Source organism: Diplotaxodon limnothrissa, linkage group LG14 (assembly GCF_057381915.1).
Source record: "Diplotaxodon limnothrissa isolate DT_005_m linkage group LG14, D_limnothrissa_male_GT1.1, whole genome shotgun sequence".
Classification (NCBI taxonomy): domain Eukaryota; kingdom Metazoa; phylum Chordata; class Actinopteri; order Cichliformes; family Cichlidae; genus Diplotaxodon; species Diplotaxodon limnothrissa.
This window is the reverse complement of record NC_140609.1, coordinates 33,800,217-33,827,643: the sequence shown is the minus strand read 5'-3', so window position 1 is coordinate 33,827,643 and position 27,427 is coordinate 33,800,217. Positions and strand designations below refer to the sequence as shown.

Below are 27,427 nucleotides of genomic sequence, written 5' to 3'. Positions count from 1 at the left end.
CATCTCTGCCGTCCTGCTTCACTACAGTGATCACTGCCCCCTGATCTGCGAAAAATACACAGGGACTCCTCAGAAAAAGGCAAGAGTTCATCAATGTAACTCCGGTCAGTCAGAAACTGCGCCGTTCACCTGGATAAGTCCACCTTGACGAGAGAAGAGATAAAGACAGAATAAAAAGAGTCAAACGCGAGTGGAGTGTTGACGTAGAATTGCGAAGGAAAAGAGAAGAATATGATTGCCAAGCAGTACTTGATGTTCATCCTTTACAGCCTCTGTGCAAGCGTCTTTAAAGGTGAGCACTGGATGTTGCTGTGTAGACGGGCGTGGTGTGCGGGGAGGTGGTGGGTGCGTGAAGTGTAAAGATCATATGTGATCATGTCACACGTGAGTGCAAGTATTCGGTGAGGGGAGAGTTGATTTTCCCATAAAACGATGTGTTTGCGCAGCAGTTTTAGGCGCAGGACGAGCTGTCGTTGTTCACTGTCAGAGCCGAGTGTGCTGGAATGCCTGGAAGTTGAATTGTGCGGCGCAATGAGAAGCAGAATGCGGCTGCACAAGTTTTTGCATCGGCGACAACTTATATATTGCACTCCCTCCGGGATTAAGTGACAGATAAAACACCGTGCTGCGGATGAGTCGATTATTGTCGCGCATGGTTGCTTGGTTCATCCGTTTAGGCTATGCCCGCTGAAACTGACAGAGCAAGCCCAAAAAAGAGAAAAAAGAAAGAAGAATGTTACAGTAACCGGTGGCGTGTGTCTTTTTCCCTGTGAGTCCGGTGTCATTGAGCGGATCACGATGAAGTCACGCCATCGCGTTTGTTTGGGCATTTTGAATCATTCCACACATGACTTTAAATGACTGAATTCACAAAGGTGATAACAAGTCTTCGATGTGGCAAAGACTACATTTCCGTTAAGCGTTCGTTAAATGTAGCTCTGTTAAATGTAGCGAGAACTGTGCCTTGCGTGTGTGCTTGTGTGTGTGTGTGTTTTAGGAGGGATTCTTTAGGAGGCACAAGCCATGTAGTTACTCATTTAGAGTTGGGCGGCTGGGGACGCAGGTAAGGTTGCATGCATGACGCTTCTCTGCAGCCAGGGATCGTTGTCGCCTCATGACGAGTCCCCAACTCCCCACAGACTGTCCCGCTCTTGGACATGCTTGCGCAGCCACCGCCCTATAGGCGACCAGTGCGCATAACGCCTACCGGAAGGGGTGGCGGTGGTGGGGGGGGGGGTGTTGTCAAGGGGCTTCATATGAGAAACTACCATATCTAAGCAGTTATATCCCCGTCTTCCCCAGTTTAATAACGTGTTGTCCCACATGACATTGATGACATTGTCAGTGCTGATTCAGTACACTGTGCTGATAATAAAAACGAGAATGACCTATGATCATCCTCATCACATTAACTCGGCCTGTGGTTTAATTTCCATAAGTCTGAGGCTGACTTCCTTTATTGAGCAACTCCATGAATGATGCCACTACCACCACAGACCATCAGATCATTAGAGCACCTTTAAACAATAATATATGTGTCAGGCTTACTTGCACATCACATCATTGAATTAAAAATCAGTTCTCAAATGAATCAGTTTTTCCAGTATCAGATCACGTTACTGTTAAATAGCCTTTTTCTCTCATGACTGTTATGTGTTCAATAAACTACGTAGTTGGATCGCTTTACTGGACAGCCTAATGGTGAAAAATCGTGTAAGTTTGACTTGAAATGTATCTTTAAATTGCAAAAATACTTATTTACTTTGCCCCGATGCACGTTGCCTTGTGCTATTCTTGCTGTCCTTTCCTTCAGCAGGATTTTGTCCAACACTTTTACCTGATCTCACTGAGCTGTGGAAATTGAAATTCCATTATGAGGTGTGTACAGCTGTGATCTAATCATACAGACAGCCACTTCCACTTCCCGCCATGTTGCCTTAAATGTGACCCCACTGAAGAGGAATATGAATTCGAGTTAAATGACCATGCGTGATTTAGCATGCTTTGGAGTCCATTAACTATAAACTGTGTAATGTTACATAACTGCTTATTTAAAGTGTTCTTTTTAAAAAAGCATGCCTTTTTAGCTGACTTTCCATTGTCTCTGCAACCCTTTTCATCAGTTCAAGTCAGTGTAGTTTGAAAATTAATTTGCTGACACACAAAACTTGATTTTTGTTTTAAATGCTGCCTGGTATTGCAACACCAACCACTGGGAAAACGTAGCTTTAATAGTGCATTCAGTCTGAGCATTGACATTGAAAGCATTGCTTTTATAAGCTGTGTTGTAGGAAATGTATTTACCTGTAAATATAACTATCAGTCATGTTTTTAAAGGAGGTGAAAAAGACTCTGCAAACATCCAAATGGAAGAGTTTATCAAATAGTCCTTGCTTACAGAGCCTTACAAGAACACATAAGTGGACTTAAAACTCTGTGTCCCAGATTTACTTTCTGAAGCATATTAAATATTTTTGAAGAAGATTTTCAAAGCTATATTGAAATAAATAAAAAAGGGTTCACTGGTAGAAAAAAGTACTTGGTCTAAAAACCTATGGTATGCTTTGGAAAAGAACGATGTGAATTGTAATTATTGGGATACATGGAAAACTCCTTGTAGTTAGTGTAAGCCTGTGCTGATGCTCAATTTATGAGTATTAAAAAATGTTTGTGTTGCAGGTTAATGGTGGTTTGTTTACACAGTGGACACCAATTGACTAATCATTGAACTCTCTCTTTCCTCCAAAATACATTTGCAGTTTAAGGGTTAGATGCAATTTCACAGATTATTTTTTTCTGAAATGGCACATATATCCCTTTGAAATTTTCCAGCAATTAATCAGGTACACTTCTGTCATAAACAAAGGTATCCACCTTCTACTCTCAGTCTGGATTTTGTAGATTTTTTTTTAACCATGCAGTACTGACAAACACTCTAAAATGTTGTAGTTAGCACATTCATCCAACGTGAAAATTCCTTGGTTTGAGACCAGGCGTATACACAAATCCCTGGATGCCCTTACGTCAGGAAAGGCATCTGGTGTAAAAATCTGCCAAATCAAATGTGCATCCATCTGCTGTGGCGACCCCTTGTGAATAAGGAAGCAGCTTCTTAATATTGAAAACCACTCCCACAGAAAACAATTACATAGATATGGAATCCATTTTTACAACCTATAGTAAGTTTTTAAAGTTGCCTAGCCTCTAGTGGCGATGTGAACAAGTGCATGTAAAATGCGCCGGTGTCTCACCTTTAAAAATGATAGCATGGCTACCTGTTCCAAAAATGGAGCTTTTCTCATGTGGTGAAAGTTATAAAAGGGTTTGTTTTTACCCAAACCAAAATGTTATGTGGCTAACTCTAACCAAAATGTTTCTTTGTGTATACTTAACTTCACAGCAAGAAAGTGAAACTTTGAAAAATGGTCCAAGATTCAAGTCTCATTTTTCAGTCTCCTTGTCAAAAACTTGGCTGTATTTGTATCCCCTGCTGACCAATCTCCCAAATGCTGACTTTTCCCTCTCTTTTAAAGTTTACATTCCTCTATTGTGGAAGCGCTTACTTTTAGATAGTAGAAACAATTTGATTGAATACTTAGTTTGTAGACTCAGTGTACTCTTACCTTTTCAGGAGACAGACATACTTTCGGTGGCTTTCTGGGAAAATATATCTCCCCAAAATGAAATTAAGAATTTTGTTTTCATGAATGAGAACCTGACTTTTAGGAGACAGGACTGAATTAATGGACTCGTTTTTTTTTAGAGGACAGAGGAGACAAAGTAGTTTTGTTATATTCTAATTTCACTACTTGGTAATTTCAGAGAGCCGCAAAAAAAGTATGCTTTTCACAGCCCACTTTGCATCAGATTTGGGGTAATGAATAGGCAGAGAACAGGGCACAGAGAGTTTTCTCATCTTGCCCAAGAGCTCTGACAGTGCCCACTTCAAGGGCTTCTTAAATATTGATGTTATGAGACTTAGGTTAGACTTAGATGCATCCAATGCCCAGGCCTGTGCCCCAGGACGCTAAAACCTAAAGTTCTGTCTTAGTGGAAATGTAAGAAGTCGAGAAACAAATGAAATCAACACAGCTAGAAAAGACAGGGTACATTCTGGGCTGCACAGTCACCCAAATTTGTTATTTAAATAGCCAGATTTTAAAAACCAAAATGCATTGAAAAATGATTTCATGCAAAATACACACAGGTGGACAATTACAAGATACATGTGCCAGGATTTTTTAAAATTGGTTTGTACCAGTAGTTTGTGGCAGATATTTACAGAATTTCCTATCTGGTTTTGCTAATTCTTAAATGAAATCCTGATATACTTGTACACAGAAATCTGGCGTGCATAGAAAACTGATGCTACACTCATTCATTGCTTACCCATTTAACAAATTTCACTGAACAGTTTTTGCGATATCATAGCCTGTAACAGACAAATAAACAAATGGGACTGAAAACATAACCTCCTCAGTGTAAGCAATAAGGTGCAGCATTTTCTGTGTGATCACAGCCTAATCGACAGTTAAATTGCAGTGCTCCGCATCACACACTGCAGTGATTCTGTAGACGACTTCAGCCTCAGCAGCTCTGTTCATGCTCTGTAATGCTGAGAGTTATTTCATGCAGACTCATCCTTCTAGGAACAACTACACTATTAGAATTTGCCTAAATTCATTGCTGGGCTTATTTATGGCTGCAGCCCATAAACTGCTGTACTGCCCAAATGTTTCAAATGCTTCTATGGCAGATAGATATAAAGAGTGTATGGCGCACCCTTTATTAGAGGGCCTGCCTTGTTCTCCTGCTTTGGGTGTGACAATGATGATGTTGTTCCCATACTGTATCTGCACTGGTGTTAACCTACGTAGCGATAATGGTGTATCACTGTATATTTCCCAAAGCCAGCAAATAAAGACAGACTCGTCAGAGGCAGGTAAGACGGCAGGCTAATGCTAATTAGCCATGTGGCGTCGCCATGCTTAGCCACTTTGCAGACCTTGGGCTGATTGTGTCATAGATGTACTGTAGGTCTTATGATCTTCACATTTCCTTGTTGGCCACAGCTTCTCTGGTTCGGTCTGACATTCCCTCTTCTCAAGTGTTTCATCACTTTCTTTCATACAGAGCCCAAAAAGCTCCCATACCACCAAGGGAACTTTTCTTTTGTTTGAGCACCGAGTCTTTCATCATTTCTTATCTTGTAAGACATTTGGGCAAGTACACCCCTCCAGGTGACGTTGGTATGTGTTTGACCATTGTGTGTGTGTGTGTCTGTGTGATGGGAGATGAAAATTGGGTTGGGGGCTTAATGAGGGCAAAGCAGAAAATAAATGAAATTTATGCATTTTATCCGCTATCAAAATGACAGTTATCAAAACTACAGATAAAAAGAGACAAGGTGATTGAGGATGAATAATTCCTTCATAATGCACAGGAAAAATCTTTTCCCTGATTAGTGAGGGAATTGAGGCTAGTCATTAAAAATGCAAAAGTTCCTTGTAAAGTCTTTGATAGCTTCTTTACCCATTGGTGAAGAGAAAGTGGAGAGTTAAGAGCTGTGTTAAAGGTTTCTTATTTGTGAGCAATATAGTGAGCTTCTGGAGGTAAAAATCCAATTCACATTCTCCATATGGATTTCCATTATGAGCCATAGCCATGTAACCATCCAAAGTAGACTTACTATGAGCTTTGACGCTGATGGTATGTGCTCCTATAGAAACCACAAGTCTGTATGAAAATACTGTTTTATTCACAACTTTGTGGAATATAAGTACTCTATCCACAGTTCTAAACTGAAACATTGACACTGACATTGTTGGAGGTCGTTGTTACTATAGAAATTTTTAAACCTGCAAATGTCAGCTTGCTTAGTGAGCGCAAAACTGCAGAAACCATACAACACACAACACAACCCCCCCTCCTTCAAAATGATTACAACATTGAAATTATGCAAAGGATTGAATTTGAAAAGGTTATAGGTCACTTGGTTGGGATTTGTAATTCTTTATGGGATGAGGGTTTAATTCTTTACCCCTCGGCCGTAAAAAGGCTGATCGGGCGGGCGACATGGACATCCAAGCATGAACGAAGCAATGTAGGAGTTTTAATTTGATACCATAGGTGTATCTACTAAAAATCTCAGTGACCTTAACCTCAAGGTTAAGGGTCAGAGGTCAATATTTCTGAAAATCTTGTGACAGGTTGCCACCCTGATGCAGGAGGTGACTCCTCTGGTTGCTAAAAGAAGGAAAATACTCTTATGGTCTCATCTGTTATTGCAAGCCTTATTTACTAAAGCATGCCAGTCATTTTGTAAATTATGATATGACCAATTTGAGTAAATAGAAGATAAATTAGGGTATGCTTTAGGCTGTGCCTACAGTTGGATTGAAAGTGCACTGGAATACTGAAGGCTCATGATAATGCTGATGACTAAAATGTTTGGTTTGAGGCTTAGAGGACAGGCTTCACTGGCCACTGGCTGTTATATGTATCATGGTGGTTCTGTTGATTGTTTATATACATACAGTCTTATTGTTTCATCTGTACAACACTAGACTTGATCACAAAGACTGCCCATTACCTATAGTACCCCCACTCCCACCCCCATAAACATGCCTGAAACAACATTTATTAATTTAGTTTCTCAACTTTAGTAATTTTTTTTTTCCAATTTTGTTTCACTAGATTTTATGAAAATATAATTTATTTGTCTTAATAATTATGCAAAAATTATATAACATTAATCATTTGACAGGCTTCATATGTTTTCATTTGCACCCACCAATATGAAAAATTTCAAACACAAGCAAAATAACAAAAATTCAGTTCATTTACTATTGTTGGTCAGTGCGCAAGACTCCCACCTCTAACAATTTTGCTTGCACTAAGATAAAAATAATGCAAACAGTTCCCAAAGTATAAAGCAAAATTCTAAGCAAATGAATTTCGGAGGATATGATTCAATCAAGCGTCAAAGGCTCTGCTTTTTGCTTTCGTGTATAGCCCTGCAGTTGTCTGGGGAAACGATATTGTGTCCTATTATAGGATGCTGTGAGGAGTGTGGTTATTTCTTCCGTTAGAATGTTTGATTCCAACAGCAGCTTTCACTGCTACAACATAGATATCAATAACTCTCCTGCCTGCTGATTTATCATTTTGAGTGTAATATAGGATGGCAGTTGGTGCACCACTTCTCATTTCTTTTTTTCCCCTTTTTTCTTTTTCTGAGCATGGAGTTTTGTTCCAGCATGCACTGAAGTGTATTTAAAATCTCTTAAAAAAATACATATTCGACCCAGTCAAAAGTAAAGCCCTAAATGTCACACACAGGGAACCTGTGAGCGTATGCATGGGAGCATCTCCTGTGGGTTGGAATAATCAGTCAGCAGGAATAAGCTGGCTGAGCTGAAGGCGAGGTATGGCAGAGGAAGGTGGTTTACATTCACGGATACCCGTTCACCACTACTGAGGGTTAGCTTATCCCTGCAGATTGTCTCCCAGCTGCCAAGTGCTGGCTCTGATGCTGTGCTTTATGCCACTGCAAATGGTAATCCAGTAAAGGGGACAAATGTGCTCCAAAAGAGCCACTGCTGCCCTGCTTGCTTTCTGTTGACAGATATACATCTGTAGGGATAAGCCTCAAGCCAGAGACAAATGTGCTCAGACAAGTGGGGAAGGGGCTTTAAGATTAGCAGCTCACTGCCTCAACTATATTCTGCGTGCTGTCAGTCTCTCTTTGCCAAGCTCTTTGTCATAGCACTTTTACACACCATGCCCCCTCTGAGTGGGTATAAGCTCAGCAATGAAGCTGATAGACTGAAAGGGCAATTACACTATTAAAGATTATTTTGACCTGTATTTAAACGAAAAAGGTTAAGAGATTTTTCTACTTCCCAAGGAGCCCGTTCCAAGATACTCATGATAAGTCTAATGCCACAGTTGGTCACACTGAAAATAGGTAAAAGCAGTGCTTACATCAGTCGCTGCCTTCCTGAAGAGGTGCCCGTGTTCACACATCTTAAAGGGGTATCCGATATAAAACAGAATTTACATATATTCCTATGATTTCAGACAGATGAGTCAAAACATTTCCCACTTCCCGCTAAAGCTGGGACCTATGGAGCATTTGAAGTGTTATGTCACAAATCTCAGGTTTTATACTGTGAGACTTCACAGTCGGGAGAGGATATTATATCATCATTTGCAGCCACATTGAGTATTGTATATAAAATAACTAGACGTTTACTGTGCAGGTGATGATGCTGACCCTGCAATTCACTGTAGCTATCAAGCACATAATAGAAAAAATGAGATTGTGGTGTAAACAGAACTGAATAAACACTCAAAACAAAAATCAAATGTCTTAATGTTGCAGTGTTTTCACTGTTTCTGGGATTCAGTTGTAATGCATTTACCTTTAAAGGTTTAAACATCCTTAACAAACAGCAGAATTGAGCCTAGTGGACATTTATTTAATATTGTTCTAAGTAGTTCAAGGCTCTCTAACTATTTAATGGTGAGCTACACATTCAATTTTCAGAGAAAAGGGAATGGTCGAAAAATATTCTAAAAAAATAATTCACAGACTTGAATAAAATCTTTGGAAAATATAATAAAATAGTGTTGATTTCTTTGATGAATGAGTTTCTGCTGTGCTGCTGAGAAGGTGGTAGACGTGTGTTCTGCAAGAGGTTTATACAGTCCCTACATTTTAATATTGTGCCTGAAATGAAGCCTATACTTCATTTTATGCCAGTTTGCGGTGTTGACCTTTATCAATCTCTCTTGGCCCTCATCTCTGTTGAAGTGGGCTTTGTGCTCGACTATGGATGAGCCTGTGAATCTCATTTACCCTGTGTGATGATCTCCCCTTTCTCCTTTTGCTGCAGTCTCTATGAACAAAGTTAATATTTTTTTTGTTCAGAGATGACCGCCATATGACCAACCAGCTATATAATCCGTTTTTCCTACCTAGAAGCTATGTCAACTTTCATTCTGTTGTCCTTTGACAACATAGTAGACATCCTTTCAAAAGCAGTTGTGGTTCTGATAGTGTTTAATGCTGAGTGTTGACCATAAAATATTGTGCACATAATTATGTGTTTGCTGTGATAAATGTCCCTCTCTGCTTCTGCTGTGAACGTTTGGGAGGCTTCCAAAGAGAATGATTGACTGCCTGAGGTATGGCACTGCAACCAAACACCTGGCAGCCTGACCAGGAGTGACCATGCTTGTTTTGAGTTATGTCAGGGTCGTTTTGGAGTGTGCAAACAATGGCGGACAACAAGCTGTGGAGCCTTTGTTGGGCTCTGTGCGCATTTTATGCAGCTATGACTATTGATATGCAAGTTTAGTGCACACGAGCTTTTCTTTCCAAGTACAAAGTTTTGATCTGAATTAAGTAAGATGAGTTCTCGGTGCGTAGGCAGCTGTTGACAAGCTTTAGAGAATGCACAATGAAGTGGCAAATGTTGGCGTTCATGAAAATATTAGGTCTTTTGTTGTAATGAGTTTAGATATCACTTCATTCATCATCAAAACTGATGATGTTGTGTGGAAAATGTACATCTGTTTTAATAGGTTTTGATACAAATTGTTTTCTACTTGTGTTAATTATTTTTTGATTAACTAAGTAATTGTCTATAGGTAAAAAACATGTATGATTGCTTGATATGCCTAATCAGCACCATATAGAAGGATATTGGTTTACAGTGGTGCATACCTCCTGCATGTTTTTCTTTTTTCCTTTAAAATTGCTGAAACTATTAATTATTAAGTACACTGAAAAAAATGTTTTGTTCAATTTACTCAATTTTTTTATGACAAGTGGTTGCACGAAATAAATTTGTTTGAATCCAGAAATATTTTTTAAGTACACTGAATTTAATTTAAGCGAGTAAAACCAACATATATTTTTAAGCTACTTTAACTTAACTGTTGTGGATACGTCTTAGTCAAATATTATTAGTAAGTCCAACTAAGGTCGTGTTAAATGTACCAGAATAATTTGTTTCCTTTACACTTATGTCCCAAACTTATATTCAAATCAATCAAATTGTTAATTTCTCTCTATTTCAATTAAGTTAAGTTTACTTAAAAAATATTGCTTACCCTGATTTGTAGTTTTTAAAAACGTCAATAATGAAAACTACAACATTCTTTCACATCATTTATTAATGCAAAATTTGTTGCAAACAGAATAAGAATCCACATCTCTAAGGGAAATTGCTGCAATTTGTATAATACAAATTACAAAACTTTTGCCTATGAACTAGTAGCTTTAAAAAGCTGTATTCAAACAAAACAGAAACAACAGACAAGAGAAATGTTAACCAATGTTTCTCTTCCTCTAAAAAAGAAAAAAACAAACAAACTCCTTACATAAAAGAATAAAACACTACCAGCAGTATAATGTATCACAATTAGAAACTGATGCATCCACAAACTAACCAGTTTCAGACTTGCTGTTCTGCGATCCATATTTAGAAATTGCATTTTAATAAGGTAATTAGACTTAAAATTAAACTTGTGTTTTCCTTACTGCTTATTGACCACTGTCTTTCCATTCTAGTCCTTCCTTGAAGATTCTGAATGTTTTACATATTTTCTGACCTAACATACTCGCTTCAAAACAATTAATAGTCTTTAAAGTGTTACCAGTGTGCTGCAGTGTGGTAATCATGAATGTTTTTTTTTTTTTTTTTATCCGGTTGAGTTAACACTGATTATACGCAGGGCAGCAGCTATAACTGAATAATTACAAAGTTGCTCTTCAAGCTACTCAAATGTACCACACGTGAAACATTCATTATTGAAAGTTAAAATGTTCAATCGAAACATAACACAGAACAAATGATGGTTGTACAAGAGTTTCACTCCTATTCACAAGAGCACCAGTCATTGGTAATTTACATAACAGCATTCTCTTGATGTGTTATTTTAGAAATCTTCCTATCCAGTAGCAATTTTGTTCTTCAGCCCAAAGACTTTGGGGGAGAGCTTTTCACCATCGAATCCCATCAACACTTTCTAAATGAATTCATAATAGTCCTTCAATTCCTTGGGGAAGGCTAGGTTTAGTGCATAGATTACTCCAAGCATCAATGCACAAGCTTGGGCCAGAGATCCAATGTTGTCCATGACTATCTCCCCTTCAACAAATATTCCAATGTCATCATAATGTCCATTTTGTCCATCCTCCCTGTTGATGACATAAATGCCCATGGTGTGCTTCTTCAGGTCTCTCTGGATATCATCTCCTTCAATGTCCTAAACATTTAATAAAAAGGTAAAAGAAAAAACAATTAACTCTACAATTAAATTCCAATCTAGTCGTTTGTGTGTGTGTGTGTGTGTGTGTAATACACACACAGATATCTATCTAAAAAGTGTGTGTATAGATGACTTGCTTACAATGACTTAAATGACTTACAAAGAACTCCCGAATAAGGCTTCCGTCCTCTTCACAAAGGTAGAGGCAAAGTGCCCTGAGAACTGCTTCCCTTTTCACTTTAACATCACTTTCAGCCTGTTTAAAGAGAGTTGCTGATTAAACCAATTTGGAAAAAAGAACAATGTCTGACATTCGCAATAAGTAAATTTTATCATATGTCAGTTCAAACATAGTAAATAAAATTTATATATGAAATTTCAAAATTTAGATTGCTTGGCTGGTCACCTAAAACGGCTTATTGGACTCACCAGTGACCTGCCACTTAAGACAAAAGAAATCCAAATAGAATTTGCAATATTCAGATTTACCTCTTGCATGATCTGCAAGTGGTGGGCAAGTTTCTGCCCAGAAACACCGCCCTTCTTCTGGAAAACTGTCATCAACTGAGGTGTAATTCTGTCTAACTGTGCCGCGAAGGTCATCTCCAGTTGAAGTGTTGTAATACACTGGAATTCAGCATTTACCTGTATCACACACACACACACACACACACACACACACACACACACACACACACACACACACACACACACACACACACACACACACACACACACACACACACAGAAAAAAAGAAGACTGGTGCTTAATCATTGGTATGATTATTTTGTTATTTCTTCATTAAATGCTACAATGCAATTGCCATCACTTCATAAAGCATGATTATCATATGGGTTAGTATACAGTGCATGAAGGATGTTACTACTGTTAATCAAAGAAGAAATGAATGGCATCAGTCCATTTAACGGGTTTAAAGGGTTTTAAAAAGCAGATATTTGTCTGTTTCAGGTGGTTGGCAACACATTTTCCTGTGCTCTTTGTCCACTGGTGGGAGTGTCTCACCTGTGAGGTCAGCGGGGCAGAACTCTGCCATCAGCAACAGAGAGCAGAGAAAATTTAGATGTGCAACTAAAAACATGCTTGCCATGTAAGCCCCAAACATCTCTGAAATTGCTCTGCAAACTTCAGAGTACTTATACTTCAGGAGTCCTGTGGGTACCGTAAAGACTCATGTATGCAAACAAACCACATTTTTTTTTGCAATCTGATCCTTTTTCTCTTGGCGGTTTCCTTCAGGGATCACCACAGTGAATGATCCACCTCCATCTAACCCTATGCTCTGCATCCTCTTAACTCACAAGAACTAAATTCCTGTTTTTCATTTCACTTTCGCAAGTTTTTTTTTTCTTTTGTCCTGGATAAAAGAAATTTAATCATATATATTAATTGATATTAATTAATATCAATATTAATAATCACAAGAACCCTTAAGATGAGATAGATAAACTTGTCCCTGCAATACTGTGACAAATACTGTTGTGATAAATATGTAAGGAATTTGCATGTACTTACCAAAATAACACCATCTTCTTGAATAAACAGTAACACATAAGGGGAAGAAAATCTGCCAGAAAAGGAAGACAAATAAAAATAAAAAAAAACTTTAGAAAGACAAACAATTACCGTTTCCAAGCCATTACAGGGCTCTAGACTAACTTTTTGACATGGGCGCACCGGTACGCCTAACTTTAAAAATTTAGGCGTACCGGCACAAAAGTTAGGCGCACTCAAATTTTTCAACCGCATCGCTTAACACCGCAGTTTTACATGTGCACTTTCTTTGGGGGGGGAAGTCCATACAGACAATATTAATTTCTAAATTATTAACTAACAAACTTGTGCTTAAAGTGCTTTGTCAATATTGTAGAAAATGTTAAAAACTTAATCATCATCTTGGCCTCCTCTGACAACCTGTTTGCTGCTGTCTGCTGCTGAAAGGCCGTGGGGAGAGGGGACACTTGGGCAGTGCATTTACTGCAGCATATAATGTGTTTTCTGGATACACTGTGCTTTTTCAACATTCAAATATTGATGGCACCGTGTCAGAGCACTGGCTATGAATTTCAGACAGATCAGGCCTTAACTTAACAAAAAAGTTATCAATAGTTCTTTTGATCTTTTCTTATTACCCACAGCTACAGTACATCCACTTCTCTCAGGCCTAGGCTGCTCACTAGGGCTGAGTATCATCACTGATTTCTATAATCCATTCAATTCCGGTTCTCAAAGTCCTGATTTGATTCAATTTAGCCTCAGACAGTCAGAAATATTATAATTCTATTTATTTATTTATTAACCTTTATTTAACCAGGAAAAGTCCTGGTTAAATAAATTCTGATCATTTATCAGTACTGATACACATGAGACTTCATCAGAATTGTGAAAATCACAGCAGATGCCTTTGTGTGAAAGTAACTGAGAATAAAACACAGGAAAACATGAAGGAGATTTTCCTGGTCTGGCTTTTTATAGCAGATAACCTTAAAAATACTCTGCAATTTTGCATAATTTTAAGAAATTTAAATTTCTTCAGTATTGAACAGCAGAAATTAGGCTTTCTTGTCCGAGGTCATTTAAGTGAAAAAAGAAAAAGCGCTGTAAACAACGCTAGACTGGTGGGTAATAAGCGAATGAATAATGCAGAAAACGGATTTGAGACGGGAAACTGTTCCTGAAGTACAGAGAGAGAGAGAGCTGTGCAGGAAGTGTGATTTTTATCGTGGTGGAAGCAAAACAGCAAAAGTCAGAGGGAATTCATGACGACATTGATCAAATGTGAAGCGCAGTTTGCTGCTTCTTTTGCTGCAGGCTCGGTGAATTTTGGTTGGAGAGAGGCAAAACCTGCAGCTCAGAATCAGCGCAAAAAGACGTAAACACAGCGCGGACCCGAAGAATCGCTAAGCTCCGACAGCGTGTCCGTGTTCAGGCCGTCGGGTGAGAAAGCCGAGAAAGACGAAGCTGATTCTGATGTGTTGGGTCCGCTCCGTGTTTAGGTCTTTGTGTGGAATCCGTTAATGAATTGATATCGCTTTATTCAAGCTACTCACCTCTCTCTTCCACCTGCACTTTCAACTGGACCACGGCCAATCAGAGAGGTCCCGCCCCTGACTATCTCTGATTGGTTTAGTCCACGATAGGGGCATAATGTGTGTCTGTTGTTGACCACACGGAGAGTTACAGAGATTTTTTTTTTTGTTACCGGAACAGTTGGTCGCACAGGTGCGACCAAATATTTATTTTTAGTAGCACCACTGAAAAATTTGGTCGCATTTGCGACCAAATTGGTCGCACTCTAGAGCCCTGCATTAGTGCATTACTTCATGATACTCCCTTGTAACAAAACAAATCTTACTTGTGCCTCTGTGCAAACTACAGATGGCACGATACCACTTTTTTATGTCCGATACCGATATCATAAATTTGATTATCTGCCGATGCCGATATGAATCTGATATAGTGTATTTTATAATAAATAAAACTGTTTTTATAAATATTTTGCTGCATTTTGTATAAGTTCATACTCAGTTTTAAAAACAAAACATTAAAGCTATTCTGTTATACCTGTATGCAAAAAATACACTGCACCCAAAATATTTTATACTTCAGCAATACTGATCAACCTAAAAAACTTACACCATCCTCCTTATTCAGGTATTCTAAACAGTACATAGAAATATTAAACTAACTAATAGGACTGCCAACTCCCAGCAAAAATATTAGGAAACCACCCCGCACCCTCCGCCTGATAATGCTTAATTGACGTAATCTACTTTAATGCACAGAAATCAATTATTTTTCTATAATAATTTGATTCAACATTTTTCTTCAATACAGTTGCAGACAGCGCAGACAGCGTACCTTCCCAAAGGAAAAAGTGCTATATGTACTACTATTACTAGGGCATATATTAGACTTAATATTTACTACATACAATAATGGATCTCTATACATTTAACCAGATCACCACTTTGGTAGTAAGATTTAGAATAATTATTTATTAAAAGCTAGACATTTTAAATGAGAATAAGAAAGAAAATTATGTCTTTGTGTCTCCCTTTCCCTGTTAATGCCCTACCTGGCCCCTGGCAAAACTTTGCTAGATCTGCCCCTGCACAGTTACCAGATGTCAGCTACCTAAAAAAGGATCCTGGAGTTATTTGTCTCTCAGAAACAGTTCATAACTTCCCTTCAACTCATTCATGTGACCTAAAATGTAAACCTGTTTCTTCATTACCTGTTCAGCTCTAATGATTCAGTAAAAACTTCTCCTGGTTTCACCTTCATGTTTCCTTCTCACCACATATCCAAACTATCATGACCAGCAGCTATTACTGTCACGGTCTCGCTGGCAGACCGTGGGGAAAGGAGGACCCAAAATGCAGGACTCTACAGTGCAACAGTGTTTATTTACAGTGGTGACAATCCGAACAACAATAAATCCCCCCGTGCGATCCCAACTCCCGTTCCGTGTCTTCTCCTTTATCCCGTGCTCCGTGCTCTGTCTCCGTTCCCTGTGTACTCTCCGTGTGCTGCCTCCTGGTCGCCACAATTCCTCCTGAGGAAACACGCATACCAAAGGCAGCCGTGAGTACAAAACCTAACAGTAGACTTGCACTAACCTTGCACAATACACTTAAGACTGACGGGAAGTCACTCAACGATCCAGCGTCGAGGAGCTCTCAGCCACACTGTTTTGAAGCTCCTCTGACGAGGCTTGATCGGCGCCAGGTGTGTGTGGATTCCTGGGTGGGACCGGTCAGCTGGCAGGGCCACACCCACCAGGCCTAAAAGTGCCTGCCACGACCGCACCCTCACATACACAAGCACACACCCCTAAACACCTGACAGTACACCAACACGGAAAAACAGGACAGCAGACACAACCATAATAACAACAACCACAATAATGATAATAATAATAATAATAATAATAATAATAACTACAATAGTAGTCCACACTGCTCACGGACCCCGAATCCCTGGAACTGGGTCCGTGACAATTACGGCTGTGGCTCCAGAAAACATAAGCGGATACTAGAAGTAATATTAAAAAAATTCTAGCAACAGCTTATCAAGCTTAAACGTGCTGCTGTTGTTTATCTGCCGTTTTCCTCTTTCTAGCGCAAACTGGGTGACTAACAAATGAGAGAGACTAGCGACAGAAAAGCCGATCACCTGATAATCGATCAGTTTCATGATTGAAGTAGCAACAGGAGAGGGAGGGGGGAGAATGAGGGAAGAAGTTTTAGCTGTTCAGCATGAAGACACCGAATAACTCCAGCTTTGTGTCTTTTTTCATTCTAGCTGAAGTATAAAACAAATCGCTTCCTTTCCCCCTCAATACAAAACTCCGACAGCCAGTCCAGCTGTGGCTCCATACATCGGTTGTTAAGCTCAACATGGAAATACTATGCAAACATAAAGAGATGAACTTACACACTTGCTTTACTTCTCTGTGTTAGTTTTCTCTGAGATTAAATGCAGCGGTTTGGAAGCACGTAGCGAGGCTTTAAATGCTAAACCAGACCGCTGACAGGTCTTGCACTCAGCTCTATCAAGTGAAGCAACTTCTTTTCTGAGTTAATTTCAGTTCTGACAAACATCACTCTCAGTGCCTTTTGATCTCACATTTTTGGCAACCACTGAGTTATTCTCCTCCACAGTTTACAACCATTATTTTTTTCTGCACAAAAGACGTTGTGCAACGCCAATCCTACTTATTTCCTACTGCACCCCTGACTGTGCAGGTGCGTTCAGAAGCCCCCTCCCCCGCCCGACTATTCCTTAATGCCAATGTTGTGGCGGGAGGGACGATTTCTCCACTTAAAACTGCAGGCGACTGTACAGTGAACTTTACAGCTAACTACAGAGAAATTGCCTCGTTCCATAATTTGTTAGTACAAAGTGTGCCACAAGAACTAAGCTAAAAACATATGACATTTTAACGCATCAATACAATTACTCTTAAACCCCCGCGGAGCCATCATTTTGTGTTTCTACCTTTAAAAGCCGGAGAGCAGTCAAATGCTGGAAGTGGAAGCTAAATTGGCTAGTCATTCATATGTATATAAGGTTGTTAAATAGGAATTCAGGAGGGAGGGGAGTGGGGGTGTGTGATTGAGGGGGTGGGGGAGCGGAGTGTTTCAGTTTGCCATCTTAGGGAGAAATCAACACACATGGGTGTAGGTCCTTTGTTGCTGACATTTATTGATAAAAACAGTACAAAAACCAACCATTTGTACACATATTTACAAATAATAATAAAAAGCGAGTGAGTACATTACAACATTTTCAGCAATCACTCTCAATCCTGGCACTGCCATGGTATCTGTCGTCTGCATTTACCACATGTGTATCTGTAGCAGTGAACACATCGCACAGTGGCCTGATTTTTCTTGCATTCTGTGGGTTTCCCAGGTTTGCTGACCAGCAGTCATTTACAGATGGAACCCTGTTAACCCCCCGCAAGATCACAATTGCAATAAATGCCATTAGTTCAGGGAGGTCCATGAACCAATGAACATGCTCCGTTTGCTGTGCATGTTGAATAGTCCATTCTTGAATGCTATGAAGCATGTCAAGAGTGATGAAACACAGGAAGCTCTGAAGGCGACTCGAGATACTTCTCCTGGCCTTAGCCGTTGGCTCTCCATCTGCAGCGTACGCTTCTATTGGGGTGAAAGGTAGTGTAAATGACTGCTGGTCAGCAAACCTGGGAAACCCACAGATAATTGGAACTACAGGGAGTGCAGAATTATTAGGCAAGTTGTATTTCTGAGGAATAATTTTATTATTGAACAACAACCATGTTCTCAATGAACCCAAAAAACTTATTAATATCAAAGCTGAATGTTTTTGGAAGTAGTTTTTAGTTTGTTTTTAGTTTTAGCTATTTTAGGGGGATATCTGTGTGTGCAGGTGACTATTACTGTGCAGAATTATTAGGCAACTTAACAAAAAACAAATATATACCCATTTCAATTATTTATTTTTACCAGTGACACCAATATAACATCTCCACATTCACAAATATACATTTCTGACATTCAAAAACAAATCAGCGACCAATATAGCCACCTTTCTTTGCAAGGACACTCAAAAGCCTGCCATCCATGGATTCTGTCAGTGTTTTGATCTGTTCACCATCAACATTGCGTGCAGCAGCAACCACAGCCTCCCAGACACTGTTCAAAGAGGTGTACTGTTTTCCCTCCTTGTAAATCTCACATTTGATGATGGACCACAGGTTTTCAATGGGGTTCAGATCAGGTGAACAAGGCGGCCATGTCATTAGTTTTTCTTCTTTTATACCCTTTCTTGCCAGCCACGCTGTGGAGTACTTGGACGCGTGTGATGGAGCATTGTCCTGCATGAAAATCATGTTTTTCTTGAAGGATGCAGACTTCTTCCAGCTCTGAAATATGGCCAAACTGGTGGCAAGTGGCATCTTGGCAGCTGCACGCTTGACTTTTCTCAGTTCATGGGCAGTTATTTTGCGCCTTGGTTTTTCCACACGCTTCTTGCGACCCTGTTGACTATTTTGAATGAAACGCTTGATTGTTCGATGATCACGCTTCAGAAGCTTTGCAATTTTGAGACTGCTGCATCCCTCTGCATCCCCTTCTCATTACAGAGATGCACATCACCTAATATGCTTAGTTGGTAGTAGGCTTTCGAGCCTATACAGCTTGGAGTAAGACAACATGCATGAAGAGGATGATGTGGACAAAATACTCATTTGCCTAATAATTCTGCACTCCCTGTATGGCACGAAACCGCTTCCAAGACATCATGCAACACCTACGCTTTGATGACAAGTCCACCCGCTGTGATCGAGCAAAGACTGACAAGTTCGCTGCAATTTCCAGTGTGTGGGGATCATTTGTCACCAACTGCATCACGTGCTACAACCCTGGTCTACATATCACCGTTGATGAACAGCTTTTCCCATCAAAGACTCGGTGCTGTTTCCTGCAGAATATTGCAAGTAAACCTGACAAGTTTGGGATCAAGTTTTGGGTGGCTTGCGACCTAAAATCCAAGTACATTTGCAATGTCTTCCCATATCTTGGCAAGGACCCCAATCGTCCCACTGGGGAGAGACTTTCTGAAAATGTAGTAATGAGGCTGATGGAACCATTCGTAGACAAGGGCAGAAATGTTACCACGGACAATTTTTTCACATCGCTTTGACTTGCGCAAAAACTTCTTAGACGGAAAACCACCATCCTCGGCACAGTCAACAGGATTCGCAGGGAAATTCCTCAATCCACTAGACAGACAGATCGCAATGAATTCACCACTCAGGTATGTTGCAGGTCTTTTGTGGTTCTATGTTTATGTGTTTCATTGTGTGTAAAAGGGCTATGGAAATAACAATTTATCTTATTTCTTAGGTGTTTTCAACCTCTGCTGCCACGCCATGCCAGGATTGTGAGTGATTGCTGAAAATGTTGTAATATACTCACTCGCTTTTTATTATTATTTGTAAATATGTGTACAAATGGTTGGTTTTTGTACTGTTTTTATCAATAAATGTCAGCAACAAAGGACCTACACCCATGTGTGTTGATTTCTCCCTAAGATGGCAAACTGAAACACTCCACTCCCCCACCCCCTCAATCACACACCCCCACTCCCCTCCCTCCAGAATTCCTATTTAACAACCTAATATACATATGAATGACTATGATTTAGCTTCCACTTCCAGCATTTGACTGCTCTCCGGCTTTTAAAGGTAGAACGGTAGAAGCCTGGCAATCCTAGAGCAGTAGCTAATAGAGCACATAGCTAGCTTAAGTCAAATTCATGACAAAGTTCAGAGGTGTACAACTACTTAGACTTCTTTCTCCATGTGCACACGTCTTAAAGAGTCAACATGCTTTGACTGAGGTAAAAAAATAAAACAAAAACGACCGTAAAAGGTTTACTTACCGAAGCTAGACCACCTTTATATGAAGTTGTGCGATTAACTTGAGCCCGCTTGCAGCACACAAAGAGTCCGCTTCTTCAGTCCGCGCGCAAAATGGTGGCCTGTCCTAACGCATGCGCAAAATGGCCCAGCAGGAGGCTATGAAAAACATACTTAAGCATTTTGAGCTACATTTAATTAACTAAAATTAATTGGATTAAAATGCAGGGAATGTATTCTGGAGTTACTCGAATTATATATGTAGACAGGAATTACTCATTTGAATTGAAAAGATATACCAAAATATAATATGCTATATTTAAAAGGAGACAATATCACTTTTTTCAGTGTAGCAGCTTTAATTTATTTTGGTTGACAAGGCAGTTAATCTTCTGATCATTTCATCTTGCACCAAGCACCTTGTTTTCAAATAGTGCTTGAAAAATATGTCTTTTCTGGACAAAGTAAAGTTGAGACCGCCCCAAACATATTTGCAGAGAAAAGAATACAGCGAGTTTAAGTGCATTTGGAATAAGTGTGCTCACTTTACCATGAGGATTTAATGCTACTATTTTAATGTATTAACTCAGAAAGCCCATCACCTGCACACCGCCAGTAGAATTTTGCATCGCTGGGTTTCTGAGCTCATAAAGGTCCCTCAGTCGACTGCCCCAGCAGTCAGACTGGACGTCTGAGCTCCAGATAAAGGAGGCTTTGTTGTGCTATCTTTGGAAATTTGATAGGTTGCTGGAATACAACTCGCAAGTAATATACTTTTAAGAAGCAAATCATGGCAAATGCAGTTATTCATTCCAGGGTAGTGTTTTGCATTTTATGGCTTCATGATTTGATATGCTTTGTTCACAGTACAAAATTAAAGACAGTGGAAAAAATAAATAAAGATGAAACGGCAAACGTGCTAAGAACAGACTGTTGACTTGTGAGACAGGCTCGTAATAATTTGTCAGGACAAAAATGAAAACCATTTATATTCTCAGCTTGCTGAATCCCTCTCAGGGTTTCAGGAGCTGTAGACTATCTGAGTTTTTTTCTGAACGTTTTGCTGAATACAGACGGGTGTGGATGGCAGGTCACCTGTCCATCAAAGAGGCTATCATACGGTGCCTGGAAAGATTCATATCATAAGGAAATTTGGTGTCTTCACTCCTCTTTAGATTTCTACATCTCCGTATTTATGAGAAAACTTGCAGGAAGTTGAAAAGGTGAAAAAGATGCCAATGTAAAGAGTACACAAAGAGGACTTTAATTAGAAACGTCTTCATGTCAGGAAATATTTTATGCCATTTTCCCATGTGTTTTGGATTTTATTCTTTGTCCCCAGTGTGTTTATTAATGCAAAATAAGCAAAGAGCCTGCTTTTGTGCCCGAGAGCATCCGGAAAACAGCACCAATCTAACCTGTTTATTTTCTTATTTTATTAAGCAAACTTGCAAGTACTTATGTGTAGACTAATCCCTGCCGTATACACCGCCTGAAGACAGTTTAACATGCAACATACATTTGCAGTTTTCAAGCTCTGCATGCGTTGGTTACATCGCATTTTCTGTTTGTATTAGGAGAGAACAAACAAAGTTAGCACATTAAAAGGTATAGCATCAAACAATTGATCTAATAAATAAGTATTTTCAGGTCTTGGTACTTAATTAATAAGTATATGATTGTTCTAAATCTGGCTTTTATAAGCCCACTATATATATCTGTTGGTATAGATGATGTCCAGTAATGTTCGCACAAACAATAAATCATATCTTAACATTGATGGTAAACATATCCAATTGATTTAAAAAATAAAACGCATAATTATCATAATTCTCTTAATTCTTTTAAAGCTAAACAACACTTTTCTTTTTTCTTTCTTTTTTTCTTACAAAAACAGTAATGCTAAAAATTCTAGCTGTGCTTCAGTGCAAGAACTGGGAAATTATTTTGTTTTATAAATCTGCATGAGTGAGATGCTATCCAGAAAATCTAACTTTAGAATAAAGACACCAAAAGCACAAAGTTAAGCTCATGCATGTTTATACCCTTTTATTGACTTCCTCTTTAAAAGCTTCCCACAGGTCTCTAAAGCTGAAGTGTAGATACTGAATGCAGGCATATTTGCAAGGGAAGGTGGGGGATAAAAGCACTGAAACTCATGTCCTCATAAAGAGGGATCAGCAGTGTGTACGGGAGCTGCATACCGATGCAAGAGATGCCAGTGCTCAGAGCCAGAGAGCATGCTTTGCTTGGGGGGGGGGGGGCCTTAAAGCTGCTAAGCTTAGAGCAAGAAGGGGAAAGTAAGAGAAGGTGTGGAGCAGGAAGGCACACTGTAAAAGGCTGAGAGAAGTGTCATTGTATATGTCTGCTATTTCCTTCACCTCCTGTGACTGCCATTATAAAATGCAGGTTAAGCCATTACATAGAGTAGTAGTACAGCATACTGGTGTGTCAAAGATTTACTCTGGTTTTTGGTAGTTTTGTGTGGAAAAGGAAGAAAAAGGAAATCTGTTTCCAAATTTGAGGATCTTAACATTTGAAAGGACACAGATGAATATATTAGAGCCTTCACACCATTGAGAAGAGCAGTTCAAAAATTAACTTAAGAATCAGAAACAGTGTCACCACCTTGTGCCGCCACCACCACGGCGTGAGGGTGACATTCAGAAGGTGTGTTCACACCAAGGAGTTCACTCTGACACGGAAGAATAATCATTCCTTCACCAAGGCAAGAGCTGAAGATGTAAAAGTGCTTTCTGCATTGTCTGTTTGTTGATTTGTTTGTGACAGACATTATGCAAAAACTGCACAGCCAAATTTCACAAAACTTGGTGGAGAGGTGAATCATGGATGGGCAAATGAAGCAGCCATTAACATCTGGTGCAGTCTGACATAAGAGTGTTGGTCTTGTTGGAAGATATGCGCTAGAGTTACCATTCTAGTTGTCTCTTTTTTACTTTAGGTATGTATCTATAAGATTTACACAGATGGCAAAGTGTTTTAACCAGTCACATTTTGTCAAGTATGAGTTTGACTGAAACTGAAAACTCAAGGTGCTAAACTCCTGAGTGTAAAAGCTCAGCAGAGCTGAAGGTAAGCATATCTGTTTGCATTCCATACCCATTTACAACAAAAGGGTCATTCCTTCTTTTTTACTGTAATTACCCAGCATTCACTGCAGCAGTGAATGGCATTTTTTGAATTACAACCACATATACATTTAAAATCATCACGTGGTACAACACATGGTTTCGCATGGGCCTAAACAAAATATAAAAAACATGGCACATATTGCATCTGGTAAGTCACTGAATGTCATGCTTTTCACTTGCAAACTTGCAAAACCATTTGGTTTAACAGAGATAATTCTCACTATATCTATGGGGCACAAACAGTAGCACGAGGGCTTGGCAAACACAGAGATTCAGCCAGTGTTCCACAAATTTATCTATCACTGATCTAGGCTTCTTAAAAAAGGGTGAACAGCCACATTTGTATGGGACCTGGAGTATTTTAGATTTAGTAATATTACACCAACTGAAATCATAAATTCTACTGTGTAACAGCCTATACATAACGCCACACTGATCTTACAATGTGCACTGAAATGAAGAATAAAGGGTGCAATTAGTTTAGTTTAATTAAATAATTTTGTGTGCTTTGCAGTTCATTCAATTCAAGTAATTACATGTTCTCTGTGAGAGCCTGGGTTTGTTAAATATACCTGCTGATATTTATACACAAGTGGGCTTTAAGGACATACGTTGATTCAGTTCTACATAATTTCTCATCAATTACTCATAAGACCTTTAATTTACAACAGCGTATTTGACCTTGTGGTGTGATATCTAAACTTTAACAACTCCCAGTGTGCATAGTTGTAGGGTCATTTTGAACCTCTTTGAACATTGCAAATTGCTTTTTCTCCCAATTACACCTTCAAAGTGATACTAGACTGTTGTCAGACTAGAAAATCTTACTTGTCACTAGAAACATTTTCCACATAATGCTGCAGTTAAAGAAATGCATAAAAATGTGTACCCAGACTTACTCTAATGGTGAGAATTTTAGAAATTTCTACAAAGGCAGCAGTGTGACATGTTAACTGAGGTCACAGCTCCCTCGTGGCTGTGGCTTCAAAAATATCATCCCTGAAGTTTTGGCATGTGTTATGCATGATTTTATTGGGCACATTTTTTTTCTCAATTTATAAATGGATTCCAAAGGTGTCAAAAATACAAGGTAACATCTTCCAGTGTTTGATACCCATCTGTCTACTATAGGCAGGTATGTCCAGGTATTAGAAAAAAATGATAGTGAAGATGTGCTATTTGGGATGGTGCTGAAATAGCAGGATATAAAGCCAGGATGGATCCTACAATAAGCTCATATAATGATCAGTCTGGGTAGACCCTGCTTTTATGGAGTCAGAGATGATTATACATTTAGTATCCTCCAGTTCTGGTAGAGTGTGAGGATATCTGGTGTAGACCGGGTGACCTTAACTACTGGAGCTGTAGCATCTCCCAGATAATGACCACTCTGAACCCCAGGAGCAAGCCTCATCACCTCATAAATACAGAGACCATATGGACTCTCGGTGGAAAGCTGCCGACAGTCACTTTTCAAATCGGACGCATACTTGTAGGAGGCTTTTGTGCTGAAAAAAAAAAAGAGAGATCCAGTTAACATTCGCAGGTTCATGAAAACGGTGTTTTGTGTAGGCTGCAGTTCAGTTACACTGACCAAATGGCAGATGTCTTGAAAAATTGATTGCAATTTTTTTTGAACGGTGGTCTTGACTGGGAGAAAACTATATGGTCAGATATAGAAACTGAGCCAGTGGTTAAAAGAAATTGCTTGTCAGTGTTAAAGTGCCCTGTTTGCTGCGAATTCAGGGTCACTGTGTAAAAGATAGCATAGGATTTCTATTTTACAGCAAGGCAACCTTACCAAAACCATAACCAATCAGAAGTTTGACACGTTAATAAAAAAAGGTTTTCTTTTAAATGTATGGTTGATTTGAAAAAACAAATTGATCTCTGTGAAACTGTTTAGGAGATGATGAAACATTTAAATCTTTACTTTTCTGGAAGGCGAAACAGTGTATGTTCCTTTTTCATAGTTCTAGCCCTGATTGAGCACTCACTTTGGGAGGTAACTGGATATAGAAGTAGTCCCTCTGGACACAATTGCTTTCTATGGTGATGGCATACCAACCAGTTCTGTGATGCTGAGCTCTAAGCATTTTATATAACTCAACGAGGAACTGCCAGACTACAATCTGAAGGTACCCTCCATAGCCATAGCTACAGTGTGCTTGGAGGCACTGTATGAAGAGAATTTTAAGGCATACCTTGCTTTATTTACTTATTTATTACAGATTTTTTAAGCAAATGAATAATAAATAAAACAAAACAAAACAAGAATACAATAATATTTCAAATCATCTAGATTTTTGAGAATAGCTCTTGTACAATGCCTTTATGACATAAAAACTAAGGGCAATTTACAAATATTGTTGTATGGGTAATTTTATATGATTCATGACGGTAATTTAACTAGGCGAATAAATCGGAGACAGGGAAATGAGTGTCTTGAATGTGATCCGACTTGGCAAACGCCTGTGTTTATGTCTGTTTGTGTCTGTCGCGTGTGTACATGTGAGCGACCTAGATAACACCAAAACTGTAGGTAACCTTATATTATTGCTCGTAACCTTGTGCTCAACCAAACATAATGAAAACTAGGTGCAACAGTGCCCCAACTAAACTCTGTCTGACATTCATGCCTGATGTCACCAGGCAGTCTGTATCTGGGTATGTTCTGTGGATAATAACATCTCTTCATGGTTTTTTGGCATTTGACTCCGCTTCTCTGGAGTCTTGAGCATGTGAACAAAATGACAAATAGTAAATGAACATGGTCCGCTTCAAAATGGGTTTTGATTGAGATATTCGAATGAGGTACAGCTATGTGTTCTCTGGCAAGGAGAATTCATTTTTTAAGAGTGTGCCCAGTCTGTTCTATGTGCTCTTCACCTTGCATTAACATACTTTTTTCCATAAAGATAAGCTATCTCAGCACAGATAAACTGGGTGCAAATTGGGTTTCTGTGCTCAGCTTACCTCCGTGACTCAGGATAGCTTATGTTGGTGTTTCTCCGTCATTGCCATCAGCATCCATCCATGTTCGCATTCAACAAAAAAAAAAAGCACTTTTACAGAAGCCTTTCCACAACACATTAAACTGAAACCATGGAAACACCACTTGCAGTATACTGTCACCAAGTCAAAGAGCACAGCTCTTAGTCTTCTCCAATAATTGGTTTAATATTTCAGCATTACAACACATCTCTCCAAAGAACAGAGAACATTGTCAAGCTTGTTACTCCTCGAACCAACATATTCATACTTATTCAGTCTCTATTATTTCTAATTGAGACTTTTAGAATATTTAAATACTTAAATAGGTACTTTTCTTTACTCTATGTTGTTTTTATTTTAAATTTGAGTAATAGTAAAATTTATTTGTAATATTCAGGTGCTAAATATATTAACCATGGATTTACTTCAAAAGAAAAACAGCATTTACATAAGCTCTAATGGGTGAAATGTATTTAGATAGATGATTATTCCAAAAGCACACAGACCTTCAGCAAATCCCTAGTTTATTCCCTTACACAGACGGACTCGCACACATGCACGATAGCATTAACATAAATGAAAGTCATGGTTTAGGACACTTTGATAGGTTGTTTAATCGTGGCATAAACCTTGAAAAACAGAAAACTATGGGTACCTGATGTTGCCATCAATGACACAATGCCATAAACAAGGCTTTTCCTAATATTACAATTTTTTTTCTGTTGTTGCTTATTTTCAAACTGACAAAAACTGTCTAAAGTAACTGTAATCCATCTAAATCAAGCATAAATTTATACACCGTTGAGTTAAGTGTAGCAGCAGTGGGTCTGTTAGGCACTGGCTTGTACATAGGGAGCCAGTCCCACATGGAATTAATATCACAGGTCTAGATGGGAGCAGTCAACCTTTTCATTATTATCCTAAGAATTCTTTTTATACCTAATACTCAGAACTTTAAGGTCCTGTCTGTGAAAAATGTAGTGGTCTTATGAGAACATTTGAAGAGGAAATGTAATGCATTTCATGCACAGAGAACAAATTATTCACAATTACCCATTGCTTTCA

The 27,427-nt window shown here is 39.0% G+C and overlaps 1 protein-coding gene and 1 long non-coding RNA gene across 2 annotated transcripts in view; one reads left to right on the top strand and one right to left on the bottom strand.

The window, feature by feature from the left end:
- The first annotated feature begins 231 nt into the window (after positions 1 to 231).
- cadm2b (cell adhesion molecule 2b) overlaps positions 232 to 27,427 on the top strand; it is a 168,376-nt gene continuing 141,180 nt past the window's right edge. Inside the window, exon 1 of the mRNA XM_085370717.1 lies at positions 232 to 292. Within this exon, the coding sequence (XP_085226843.1) occupies positions 232 to 292 (61 nt within the window). The remainder of the gene's footprint in view (positions 293 to 27,427) is intronic.
- Positions 11,483 to 20,318, bottom strand: LOC146619234 (uncharacterized). The gene is made up of 4 exons (XR_014906793.1): positions 20,240 to 20,318; positions 12,818 to 12,869; positions 11,773 to 11,928; positions 11,483 to 11,539 (listed from the first exon to the last, which is right to left on the bottom strand). It is a non-coding gene; the product is annotated as an uncharacterized LOC146619234 (long non-coding RNA).